The following is a 14101-nucleotide window of genomic DNA, read 5'->3' as shown; positions in this document are numbered from 1 at the left end:
AAACGACAAACTACAGTACACTGCTGTAACGGGTAAAAAGCATATACATAAAGCGCATAATAGCCTCTTTTTAAGACCTGGTTTCAGTATGATTTATCAGTTATGGCATCACTTTAAAAAAAAAATTCCTCTGGAATTCATGCACACCCTGAAGTAAACAAAACCCGCGAGTGCAACCTGGTTGTAAGGGTATGTTGCTTGCCGAAGTGGTTAGGTTACTTGTTGTCCTTGAGTTTCCAAGCAGGGGCACTGATCTCTCTCTCTCTCTCTCTCTCTCTCTCTCTCTCTCTCTCTCTCTCTCTCTCTCTCTCTCTCTCTCATAAACAAAGGACAGTGCGTTACCCAGGTGGTTTGCTTGTTTAAGCCTGATATGTAATTGTCAATCGTAACCAATTAGTACTAGTGCTGAGTACAATTGCATAGTACTAATGCTGAAAATAGAGACTGATAGAGTGCTGACCCCGAAAATAAATATTTTGAAGGTTTTGAGATATTTTGAAAAAAGAAATTTTAATTGGGAATGAAGAAACTTATTTATTACATACTGACAAGGGCGTTAAACTGAACGTGGAGAGATAGGCCTCTCTAGGGTGGAGAAGCAAGACTTAGGCCTCTCAAGCCGGAGAAAGAGCCAGAGTTAGTAAGGGGTATTCTTTGTAAACATAATGCATTTTTTATTGGTGTAACTCATTTCGAATGGTCTTTGCAAATTATGTGGCTTCTAAGCTTACCCATGTATGAGGGACACGCACGAGTGATCGAAAAAGTGTATAACCTCGTGTATAACCACCAAACTTCCAACTAATTAGAAGTTTCAGGTGTATTGAAAAAAATTTGATCGAATACACATTTGCCAAAATTTTTCATATGAACAGAAAACTGACTAATGGGTTCTTCTGTGTAAATGACTCAAGTCATGCAACAGATGACTGTGCGCCTAATTATCTACTGCTCTTGTTGAAAAACGTTCTTATCAGGTTGACCTTTTAATCCTTATCCTGTTGTAGTCTCGAAGCTTCTCTGGGCTTACATCATCCTTTTGTTTGTAAAAGAGGACGAGCGTTCTTGAAAGTGCTGGCAACACTTGGTTTAGATGCTGACGAAGGCAGGATTCTAGAGGCAAGCATAAATACCCGTAGGGCTGACCTCAGTATTGACGTCCTTGTTGATGTTTTGAGTGGTTATTGCCCTCTGCCCCTCCCAAGGGTTGTTTTGACTGGATATTGCCCCTTCCCCCTCCAGAGATTTGGTACCTCCACTTTCGACGCCGTCGGCAGTCGACTCGACTTCTAGAGGTCACATTGCACTTGATTGCGCAACAAGTCGTTGGGAATTTTTTTTTCTTTTTGGCTGAGGTTCGCTGGCACACTACAAGTTATGAGCCTCTGTTGATGCCCTGTGGATTGTATGGCCATCCTTCATATATATGTTATAGTTCTGCCAAGTGGAATAAAAAAAAGGAAAGTGATTTTCAAGAATTTCAAATTGTACATTAAAGTTTAAAGTCCCTGTTTAATCACCGATTTGTAGTGCAAGTGGTTGAAATATGTGCTGTGGAAGTATGTTTAACTTTATTTAATGAAAAATTACATGGCCAAAGTTGGTGGGTTAGGTCACGCCTTTTCAGAGGTTGTCGTAACAGATCAACAAGTACAATTTGAAAACTCGTTAATATACCACACCTTCGGTACTAAGCTTATCAATTTCGTCGTTCCGGACCTTAGCCTATCACCTGGGTAACAGATGATAATGAGATAGGTTATGAGGCAGTGTTTGTGTGCAGAATTGCTAGAAAAAAATGGCATTTCTTATATCCTTATCTTGAAGGAAGCCATACACTCTCGAGATAAGAGAGATATTAAAGTTTTTCTTAATTTTAAAAGTTTTACAACCTGCATCTTCCAATTTACTTTCCACCCTCTCCTAAAATGATCGCATGGGTTCCAGCGTTTGGCCTAAATTGTATATTCCAGTGTATTCCATAACCTACTTGCTTATATATTAACTTTTGTGTTATTAATTGATACGTTAAGTTTTTACAGTGTTGTAAATTGAACGCATGGTAATTCTGATTAGTTCAGACTACATACAAGTATATTCTAATATTAACCTGACTGGTGACACGTGTAATTTAGATTTTAAAACGATATCATCTGTTTTTTGCCAGAGTCTGCATTTGACCCACCATTCGATATTGAATGTGAAGTTTGCCTTTAGTGCTTTTACGAAAGCTCTCTAACTTTCCTTCAATTTATTTGCATTACGCAAATTTGAACTTGATGAAACTGGAGCACAGCAAAATGCAGTTTGTTTTTATTCCCTTGAGCTAATAAGGATAATTCTCTCTCTAGATATTTATAGTGATGTTTTGCGTCTTGTTTGGGGAGTGGGTTCAGCCAGCGAGCTTGTGTGGGATAGGGCAAGGTAATTATGCTTGAGTAATAGCGAGGAGGTAACGAATTTAATGAGTGACTGACTAATCCCAGCGCGTCTCCGCGGCCTTGTTTTGGGTGTGATATGTTTTGTCAAGAATGTTTTGTTTACAACTCATGAGTATTTTCTTTTAATTTTACCATCCGACCATCTTTGGGTGTTGTGAAAGGCTTTTGTTGTCGAGAGTTGCGTCACCGTCAGGCTTTCAAGTTTCGTCATTCAGATAAGTCAGGGTTGCCACCGTCGAAGGAAAGTTCTGCTTCCTGGGGTGAATGTACAAGATCCCTTTCAGAGATATACTGCTTTGAGCTGAATGGAATCTTCGTGATTAAACATGATTGTGTAGGTTGGATGTTATTTCTCAGTAAATTAGCAACTTGGACTTTCTATTAAAGGAGGTTCGTTATGCTGATTTATTTCCTTAAAAGAAATTTATTTTCCGATTCGGGCAGCTTAGATAAAATAGCTTTCATATTTTGGTGTCTTTACTTTAGGTTTTATACGCTGTTGCCGCTTTCTAAATTTAGAAGTTTTGAAGTATATTGAGTCAGGAAGGAAGACACGTTGCGTCTAGTGTACAGCACTCACTATATGCCCGAGAGTCAGCGACGAAAAAATATCCATGACCTAAAAACGGGAAGTGGCGGGTGTTTGGTGTACGTGGTATTATGGAGGTTGGTCGTGTTGGCTGTTGGGGTTCTCATAGGGGTTGCGAGAGTGGGCGCACGGAGCGAGTGTGTTGAAGTGGAGAGAGAGAGAGAGAGAGCACCCTAGCAACAGCTACTCCACTCTGGTAGTCTGGTCGTTGGGTTTGTGGGCGGCTGGTTGCGATGTTTAGGATGTACGGTATTCTTAGTTTTATCACTTACAGATAGGGGGATTACCTCGTACCACAGTACTTTTTACTCTTATTGCATAAGGAAACTCGAGAGTTCCAGGAACAGCTTATTTATTATATATACAGGGGTAAAATAAAAGGCAGGAATTGCAGCTGAACCGGTCGCTAACAGACGTAGTGAGTTATTCTTGAACGTGAGATATGCACGTGTCCCATCTACCTCGAAAGGAATTTAGGAAAGTCATGCTTTTGGAATAACGTAAAGCAGTATCGTGGCGTTTGACTTGGGCTTTGTTAGAGATCTGATACATATACTCCCGGGATTTATCCTTCATTTCATTGATATTAGATCGACAATAGAAAACTCCATCTTCAAAATTGTTTTTGATGACCAAGCTAAATCTCAGATCACAACAGATTATTGTGCAACGAAAATAAGAGGAAGAATCCGTTATCGCAGTTTTTCATTACGCTGTCATGGATTTTCATGCCATGTGGTATGACTGTTTACATTCCCGACGTGAACATTCGGTTGTGAAGCTCAACGTGGAAAAGAGGGCGAACGGTTAGATCGCCGTGCGTCAGTCTTCGGTAGTGTTGGTACTCCTGCGTTCTCTATGACCGAAAACCTGTTTGGCGTCTTATTCGCAATGGGGAATTGAATATATAGAGTATATTAATCAAGCATATTGGTTGCTGACAGAAACCTGAGTCTGAATAATAACAGTGCGTCTTCTGTTAAAACTTCGTCGTTAAACACTAACTGTAATGTGCTTTATTTCCTTCCAGTTGTTACAATGTTAATTGTTTTTAACCCCCTGGGAATTCGCCAGATGTTTACATGATTCCGAAATTCACAGAGAATGAAATCTTAAATGAGTACAATTTAGTGTTCCAAAGAAAAAAATTATGACGGATGCTTGAATTAGCTCTCCCAACAAAGAGCATGAACTGAGCAGTCTGTTATCAAACTGTCGAGGGAAAGCCTTGGATGAACGTAGTATTTGGGAGTAAGAAGGACAAGAATTACATTCGTAATAAAATTTGTTGGAGTTTATTAGAAAATATGATTGAATTTGTTTTGAAAACGCTCGTAGTTTAATTCACGAAATTTACACACATTATTATATTGTCATTTTACTAAGTAAAAAATATCGATATATTTTACAAATAGGCTGTGAGTGTCTTTACTCTCCGTTTTCCATTTATTACGTTCTCTAATTCCTTTACGTTGCCCATTCGTGTTCGTTACGATTGGCAGATTGAAATTGATAGGAAAAAAAGATTTACGTGACTACAGTTTTTGCCATGGAAATCGCTGTTACATTGAATGTAGCCTACCGTGTCGTTCCAGTGCTGTCTTTTTGAATGTTTTATATATACATATCAGTCAGAGTTTAGGAGCATATTGGCTCATATCCTCACACGACTTCATCAGCTGCGTCTTACAATTTCTCTGAGCTGAGGACGTGTCAGACGTCCTTGACTTATCCCCCCCCCTCCCCTTATTTTTAATTTTAAGGGTCACTTCTAGAAGAGTGTGGAGTAATTATGATTTCCCGTTGAAATCTGTTATTTAGTGGGTGGATCAGGTCTTGCAAACCAGGAGGAGGAGTTGGGGTTATGTGGATACTGCGTGATACACTCCACCCCGGCAACAGCCAAAGAGAAGGCCGGGCAATGGATGGGGCCTGGGGTTGTGTTGTCCATGGTTTGTGGGACAGGGTAGGGAGTGAGAGGCACGACAGTAGGAGCAGCAGCCTTGCCTTGATGGGTGTTGTCGCTAGTTGAATGTGTGGCTTCCTGGACTCTCTCTCTCTCTCTCTCTCTCTCTCTCTCTCTCTCTCTCATCCTGTTTTACCACTGGTGGTGTGGTAGTGTGACTGCTGATTTGTGCACCGTAAAATTCTACGAAATACTTAAGCTGATTTACTTGCCAATATGTTGGTAGCTTCTTGCTATTTAGCTTGTTTAATTTTCTTGGAAATGTAGTTTGTGATTGTTATATATAAATAAAGTGGAAGTCTGTGGCATACTTAATAATGTTATATATTAAATAAAATGGAAGTCTGTGGCATACTTAATAAACTGAACCAGTGTAAAACATCTCGGATATGCCAGGTAATTACGTAACGGACTTGTTAAGTATACCTGTTAAATGCAGGCAACTTTGAAACACACCCCTGACAATCTAATTGTGTTAGATCGTTACTTGGGTGCAGGCACCTATTATTGAATATTAAAAAGGTTTGCAATGTAAACATTGGGCTAGCGCGTGTGAGTGCTAAGTTTCTGGTATGTTTTGAGTGACAGTTTATAACAGGTAGGACGGGCATTACGGTAAAAAAAAAAAAAAAAAAACTTGCTGGTGGATGACTTCATTGTTTGGAGAGTGTGTCGTCCTTGTACTTGACGTTCAGCAACAAGATTCTAATTGAAATAAAACGTACCATGATTAATTCGATACCGTAGGAAAGTTTATATTTATACCACACCACTAATTCTAGTTTAAGCGCGCGCACGCACGCATTTCATATGCGATGTTGCGTCATCAGGTAAATATGGTAGCGGTTTGGGTTCCCTTGCAGACTGCTCCCTTTCCAATGCAGCTCGTACCAACACGTGTTGGGCGCATTGTTAACCACCAACGTATTCAAGTTAACAAAGCGTGTTATAAATTGTGAAGTAACCATTTATTAATGTGGTTAAAGGTTCATTATGAGTGCAATGTATACTGTAATTATTTCAGGCAATTATGAACGGTTTCTTTTTCGTATATATGATGCACCGAAACTTGTCATACATGATGCACTGAAGCGGATTTAGTAAATCTTGTAACCCCTTGTAAGGTTACACACCTGCACGTATACCCCAAGATATCTTTGCCACTACAGTACTGTCAGAACAATAGCTATAATTAATGTACATATTTTTACGTGGTAATTGTGTTTCTTAAATGTAACATGAAACCCAATTTCGTAATCACGTGATAAAATGCGATTTTTCCATTAAAATTATTATTAAACTGCATGAGTAAACAGTAATGAATGACTTTAGACTAACGTCTTAGGTGAATTTGTTGCATATGAAAATTTCACGTATATTGCTTGAATTATGCTTTATAATTTGTATGCAAATCATTGTAATTGTTGAGGAGTTGAACCAAGAGTCGGCAGCAAATATTAACCAATGATAGGGCTTGCCAAACGAGGTTGTTTTGTAAGTGTGCATTCTTTTTTATTGCAGGGTAAACAAACGTGAGAGGTTTGTGCTGTGGGGGGGACAGCCCCTGGAGATTGAGCTCACACGTCCTCAGATCGGAATTGAGACGGCTCGCAACACCAGCTGATTAGAAACGGAAGCTTTCTTAACCATCTCCTGTGTTTCTAATTAAATCTGAAGTTTACCTGGAATTTCTATACTAGCCTGTGGTAAGTAATGATTGTCCAGAAGTGTAAACTTTAAATATTGGTTATTTTAATGCATTTTTATCTAGGTATTTTTTATTTTTTAAGTTGTATCACGTCTGTCTGTATTTCCCTTTACTACCAGTTACCTACAAATGAACACCATATTCTTGGGATTTTGGATTTCAAGTCAATGGCTCCTGTAGGCTTGTTCATATGAATAGGGTTTCTCTTATGAATAATAACTTTTGTTCATGATTACCTTTTTATACATGTTAAGAAACCTGATTGTCATATATTTATGATCGTTATACCATTTTCCAGGTAAGCATATGGCACCAAAGATGGAGGGACTAAGCAGTGAAAGCGGAGATGATTCAAGCACTGGGAGGTCAAGCTCTCGTCGTTTGGTCAAGAACACTGAGGAATATCGAAAGTATGTAGGACTACAGTATTCAAAACATTAAACCACCTTTACAGTACTCTTATTTGCTTGTTGTAAAATTTTTTTTTTTCCATACTTAACCTGCAATTTTAGTTCACAATCACAATACAGTAGTTACTTTTGGTATATGTCATTGTCATTTAATATAATGCAAGAGGTTACAGAGCCAGAAATTTTGCTTGAATAGGCAAGTATTCCGTGTTAGAGAAAGTGTGATTTACTAATTCTTGGAGGCATATGAATTTAGTACTGTATGTGTATACAATAGAAATTTGGTATTCTCTTTACTCAGCTTTTCACCATTTTTTCAGGCGCCGTGAGCGTAACAATTTGGCAGTCAAGAAATCCCGTCTAAAAACAAAGATGAAGACTCAGCAAATGATGGATCGAGTAACTCAGTTGAAGACCGAAAATGATGAACTAGAGGAAAACATAAAGATCCTTACAAAGGAGTTGAGCATTCTTAAAGACATGTTTGTTGCACATGCAGGTATGTCATGATACAGTATTTACATTGTTGAGCACAGGTATACCTGTATAGGTATAACAAATGATGAACATGTAATGAAGTGTTTATCATCTTTGAAATCATTTTGTATTGATTAAATGACATTTGTGTTGTACACAACTGAATGTCAAGGTTGGTATATTGTTAAAAAACGAGACATAGAAAGTGAATGTAACTGTATCAAGGAAATTATTTTTAAATCTTTTACTCAGTTTAATTAGTATAAACCAACCTAGCACATGGTAGGTATGATTGAAGAAAACTTATGTGCCCAGAGATGGCTTTTATTCAGCAATTGAAACGTATGGACATATATCTGATGTTGAATATCATGGAAGAATGGAATGATGGACCTGTAGTTTGTATTTCTACTTCCACTGGAGTACACAGTTCTTGTGAGCCTGATAAACCTTTTGATATTTAGCCATTTATCATTTAATAAGGGGGAGTCTCTTATAGGGTGCCTTGTGTGACATACTTCAGATTGTAATTAGTAGTAGTTTAACCACACCACTTGGGTAAAATACTAGATCTTATAGGGCTATCCTAAAGGGTTTGGGTTTAATAAAAATCATTCATAATTGTATAAAAATGAAAGTGAAGATTGATAAAATCAAAATTTCCTTGGATAATTTCCAAAACTTGACATTCACTATTGTTTGAAGATTGGCCATTAACATATAATTGTTATTGGCGACTTGTTTTATTCCTTGCATATAGGGATTGGGTCACTGTCTGATTATTCAGGTATCTACAGGTCATCAGTTTGACCACTTCAGAAAGGGTATCATTTCAGAATGGCGTTCTTTTGAAATATTATCCTGACTGGGATGGTTACATTTGATCTGGTCAGAGAAGTTGCAACTTTGGCTGCTTAATTGGCATCCTCATCTCTATCCTTTGTCACAATTTTCTATTCAAATAAAATCAAACCCTTTAAGCCCTATTACAGCCTACCAATGTAACATTTTGCTGAACCTTATAATGAAAATATCAGTAACATTTTGCTGAACCTTATATATTAAAAATATCAGTATTTTAAATTTGGACAGGATATTTAAAATTTATGCTAAATACTAAATTTTTTTCCACAGGTCATGCTCATGGTATTAAATTGAATGATGCAGATTTAGTTAAGATGCTGTGTGAAGACTCTGATGATGTTGATGAGGGCGTGTCACTTTTGATGAGCCTTTCCCAGGGTCCCCCCCTGTAACTGAAATTTCAGAGCATAACCAAGCTAATGACAATACGTTAAGTCCTTCTAGGACTTCACTTTAGTATATGAATACATTCAGTGCATAACAGTACACTTTGGCTACCAGTAAAATCAATAAGCATCTCGTAACGTACTTAGCCATAACCATCTGCAGAAGATTTTTGCTAAATGATTCCCTTAACGATATTAATGTTTCCTGTGGAAACTTCATTTACTGGTATCCTTGTGTGGTGTAGGATTGCACATAAATCTCAAACCATTGACGTTTCATCTCCTTTTGCACTTCAGTGTGTATAAGGTATGGGAATATAGGCTTGATTAAATGTTAGTGGGTTGAAAGTGTCATTAAAAGTTTTCTGTTGGTATCTACTGTATAGTTACTGTGATACCAACCATTTTAGGGGATAACATTTTTCTTCTACTATTATAGTATATTCTTCCTCATAAAAAATTGTGTGGGTGCAGAAAATTTATTCCCTCTACAGAACAGTTAAGTGGTCCTTATCCAGGATAATGTTGAAAAGAAAATCTAATACCATAAGACCTAATAAACATTTGTTACCAGCAGATTACAACTATGGCCAGTGCCAAAATGCTTAATCTCAGGTTTTGAGCACAGCATGTCTTAAAATTAATAGCTTTGTATTTCATTAATGTGAAGATTAGAAGAGTAGTATGGAAAGTAATCTAAACACTTCTACCACTCTTGAGGATGGTAGTGACATATTACCTGGACCATGTACCATTTTAGTCATTTCATAGACCATTATGAAAATGTTCATTCATGAATAAAAAGAAATACAAAAATAGATGGAAATTTTCTGCATAGCAGCAGCTTACTAGTCAAGTGAAATTGAAGTATGAACTAATAAGGATGTGCTTTAATTTGAAGTCTTTCTCTCCCTCAACTCTTTCTTTCTTTGGGTGACAATCTTACATTATGCCATGCTGAGTGAGTGCAGAATTGTATACAATAGTGAAATTGTCTTTATTCTAAGTATATTTTTTCCAGTACAGTATACACAATTATTCTCATACATTGTGATAAATTCCAAGGCAATTGCATGAAGAGGTTCATTTTATGATTTGCATCTGTAGATTAAAACCCTGTTAATGTGTGGTAATGTCATGTATGTTTTGTTACATTGTCTACATATTGGGTTTTAGGTAATGCGTATGGACGTTTTCCATATCTGCAAATAAGGTTTTATTTTCTTTTCTAAGAAACAATTTTGTCACCTGTAAAATAGGATTTTTATACTCTTAGCAATAGTCCTAAGATATATAATTCTTCCATGTTAAAAGGAGAAAGTGTCAGGACTTTGACTAGTGTTACCTTAAATATTGTCTACAGTACAAATTAAAAAACACTTTCAGATAATGGTGTTTTAATTATCATCAAATTTGGAAAGTAAATATCAGCCAAAAGGTTTAGCCAAAGTTACCTTTGCCCTATATTAGTCTATATTAGTGGGCAGGTAACATTATCAGGATAGCAAGGCTATACTTGTACCAATGTGCTGGAATGCTAATAAGGAGATTGCCACTCTTAATTATATAAGTTGTATGTGACAAATTTGGGATGAACTTGACACTGTAGCAAATTTCAAACTGAACCCTCTTAAACACCCTCAATGCAAATTATGTAAAATAGCAATTTAACTTATAGCAAATTAGTTGAAAGTATATTGCATCAAAAAATGTCTGTTTTAATTTTTTAATAAACTTACTAATGAAGATCAAAGCTATACTTGAAAAGACCAAAAGCTTTCACTCTGCCTAGAACCTGTGGAAGAGAGCAAAGCACTGATAATCAGGGTGGATATAACTCAGCTTTCCTCTGGTACTAGAGTTCCTAGGTGGCAAACATGGTGTGATCCCACAGCATAAACATTTGTACAAAACTGGTTCAAAATCACAGTCCATGTATGGGCTGAGTCTTGATGTCCTACAATGCCTGCATCATCATAAAATAGCATCTGAGCTGGAAGCAACTAAGGACAAAAACCTGTTACTAAATGTTTAGTTAATCTGCAATGCTGAAGGCCACTTTCTTCTACCTAATGTCAAAAGTTTACAGAATTATAGCACTAAAAACTTACTACAAACAAACCATGTAAACAAACCATGTAAGATCAAACTGAACTATTCATAAATGTTAACCAGTAAATGCCAACGGTGATGCTGGTGAATGGATAAAATCAGGAAAAAACAGAAAAAAGGGAGAACCCTGTTAGGATATGTGGCCAGGTCTGGGATAAAATACGTTTACTTTCTGGACAAAATGACCTGCAAAGCAGATATGAAAGAGCAGTAAGTAAGAGACTAGCAGCAGCAAGGATGAAGTATATAGCTACCATAAGTCAATAAAAATGTCCCATTAATAGAAAGAGCAGAGACTTAGGTCCAAAAAGCCTGCACCACTCTGTGCAGCATAATGCTAGGAAGCAAGGCTTGAGTACTGTGAGATATTGCAAGTATGGAACTGGCAGAGGTGTGTCAAAAGGCTGGAAAAAATACCAAGATCTGAGAGAGAAGATCTGGTGGGATGAGCAACATTTGGTCAGGAAATTAAGTGGCTATGAAAGTACTGAGACATATGCCTACAAACCATGGGAAAAGATTAGATGAAAACCTAGATCAGAGTTCAAGCAGAAAGAGCACAGAACGAAAAGTAAAGTGAACTCGTATCCTGTCTAACCCCATAATGGGAAAAGCAAATATGAAATTGTTCAAGAAAAAATGGCAACGAGAAAAATCCCTTACCAATGCAAATAGAAAAATTTACAGCTAACCCCATTGACATGCAAGCCATTGTGTACCATCAATGAAAAAGATGGAGCAAAGATTCTGGGAGGCTGCAGTGCAGCAGTTGCAGAGTAATTCAATGTAAAACAAAATATGGTTCCAAGATGAATTAGCTAGAATAATAACAGAAAACGAAAAATATTTCAGTCGTTATATCTTGCAGTGAACTCCATTCCTTCAGCAACACCACTGTTTTGATAGCAATCTTAGAAATGAATTAACGACAAAACCATAACTTTTTAACTATTCCACTTAGATACAAGATGAACAATCTGCCAAAATGAAACGGTAATGTCAAGTATTTTTTAGTTGCGCCAGTCAACCCAGAGACTTCAAAACAATTTTTTCGCAAATCTGAAAGATGATGTAAGCTTTCAGCCTAAGGGATCTCTACTGAACTAGCCCCAAATAGATGACATATCCTTCATTATAAGATGTGAGGGGTGGCATACTGGCTGCAGCTTAAAGTTTGAAGTGAACAAGCATTCCAAGAGTTGCTAAAGCAATGCATGTTCCCCACCAGTCCAAGAGTAACTCCTCTCTATGAATACCACATTTAAAGAAATGTTAAAATTTAAAAAACTTTTTAGTTTCTGTCAAAGTAAATAACTTCTGTTTGTAAAAAATGAATGGGTCCAGTTGTGGCAAATTTTAGTCTGAAGGTCACAAATGTTACACTAATGAAGTGTGCATGTCATATAAATGAAGTCTGTCTTTGATAGCCTAAACATTATGATCAGAGTTAAAGTTATGTAGAAAAACTCTGAATTTGGACCCAGAATTTCACATTTTGGCGGTCCTTGCATAACAAGACTACTTAGGATACCTTCAACTAGGTGTACAGGTTGTGAAAATATGAGAGATACTGATGTATAAACTGATATTTCATGCACATCATTGCATGATGGGTTTACCTGTTTATATAGCATTGCTGAATAGCTAACATAGCCTATTCTCATCCAAAGGACATCATGTTGTGAAGAAATTACCATCCTATGCTTCCTCTATTTTTTCTTTCCAACCTGGCTTTGGTAAAAGGATAGTGTAAAACTGGATAACATAATAAAGTGGTTGCACTTACTCATGAGCCTATGACAAACAAGTGTTATCATATTTAAGACACTTGAAAGTCCTCTGATACAAAAAGATTGTTTTACAAATGTTATTTTCATCATTATGACTGCAGTACTATTAGCTTAAAAAGTTGTTCTGTGGAAGATTTCTAAAGATGGGAGTGAAATACTCATTTCTCCTATGATGATGTGTTTTGAATTTTTGAGCTAGCAAGAAGGGGTGGGCTTGTCCAACACTTTCTGTACTCCTTCAGAATCCTTTTACTCAATCGCAACCCCGACAAAATTATGAGTATGCTTTGTCATTGATCTAATCTCTCAATTTTCTAAGAGTTGGCATGGGGCCCACATAACCAAACTCTGCTTGGGTTTCACTTCTCTGTAAACTTAAAGTTATTCATTAAAATCCACACAAAACCTCTGGCATTAGCACCAAAGTTACAGCACTTTATAAAGTGTTTCTTCTTATGCAGAAAACTACTAGTCAAGTCAGTATATATGCTGTAATTTTAGTATTACAAAAGACAAAACCATTTCTTACAACACATAACAGTACAACACACTTCAGTTAAAATTTTTATTTCTAGTTTTATCTATGGAACATTAAGGATAACAATAACTATCTCCAATAAAATAGATATAAACTATGTATATCAGTTTTTCAACAATCCATATTATTTAACAGGCTGCAGCTTGAGAAACAACAGGACAATCACCAACATTCCATTTTTAATTGATGAAGCAATGAAAAAATAGAGAATACTATGTTAGTTGCTTCAGAAGTCTTATACACGTCAAAGCCCTTACCAACTGTCATTCTTGAGCACGCACTTACAATAATTTCCTAGATATTAAGGCCTCCCTGTTTCAATACTCCTTCCATTTGTCTACCAGCACTTGATAGGCTACTCTTTTCTTTTTCCAAAAAATTCCATCTACAACTGCTTCCATAGGGGAAAGCTGGCCCAAAATTCATTCATGCATAGTTTTCCAACTCTGGCTTCCACTGACTCCTCTTCTCTCGTATGTAAATATGCAGCTAACATTCTTTCTCACCTACTCTGAGATTCATCTCTTCTCTTTATTTAACCATCATCCATTACATTTACTCATTAATACCTGAACCTGTATGAACCCACCATACACACATTCCACAACCATCAATTACATTCAATGTTCTGTCTTTCTGCATTTCATTTACCCTCCTAACCTCACTCAATTTACAATCACTTTCAGCTTTTTCTTACAAACACTGCAAACTCCTTCAATAGTCTGCACTTTCTCAGTATTAATCATCTGCAAACACCTTCCATTTCACACTCCATTCACAACCATTATATTTTTTCTTATTAACAACCTTGCACATATAC

The 14101-nt window shown here is 36.8% G+C and overlaps 1 protein-coding gene across 8 annotated transcripts in view; it reads left to right on the top strand.

Moving 5' to 3' along the window:
- The window catches only part of LOC136833384 (CCAAT/enhancer-binding protein gamma-like), a 35016-nt gene extending 24785 nt beyond the window's left edge, over positions 1 to 10231 (top strand). For 5 of the 8 annotated variants that reach the window (XM_067095444.1, XM_067095445.1, XM_067095446.1 and 2 more), the window contains exons 2-5: positions 6518 to 6702; positions 7003 to 7114; positions 7435 to 7613; positions 8726 to 10231. In XM_067095444.1, coding sequence (XP_066951545.1) covers positions 7011 to 7114; positions 7435 to 7613; positions 8726 to 8847 — 405 coding nt within the window. In that variant the 5' untranslated portion in view covers positions 6518 to 6702; positions 7003 to 7010 and the 3' untranslated portion in view covers positions 8848 to 10231. Of the gene's footprint in view, positions 1 to 3229; positions 3275 to 3545; positions 5393 to 6517; positions 6703 to 7002; positions 7115 to 7434; positions 7614 to 8725 lie in introns of those variants that run through there. The other 3 variants (XM_067095447.1, XM_067095449.1, XM_067095450.1) reach the window with 3 other exon arrangements.
- Positions 10232 to 14101: the final 3870 nt, after the last annotated feature.

This window comes from Macrobrachium rosenbergii, chromosome 51, assembly GCF_040412425.1.
Source record: "Macrobrachium rosenbergii isolate ZJJX-2024 chromosome 51, ASM4041242v1, whole genome shotgun sequence".
Classification (NCBI taxonomy): domain Eukaryota; kingdom Metazoa; phylum Arthropoda; class Malacostraca; order Decapoda; family Palaemonidae; genus Macrobrachium; species Macrobrachium rosenbergii.
The sequence above is the reverse complement of the archived record's forward strand: the minus strand, read 5'-3'. Positions and strand labels throughout refer to the sequence as shown.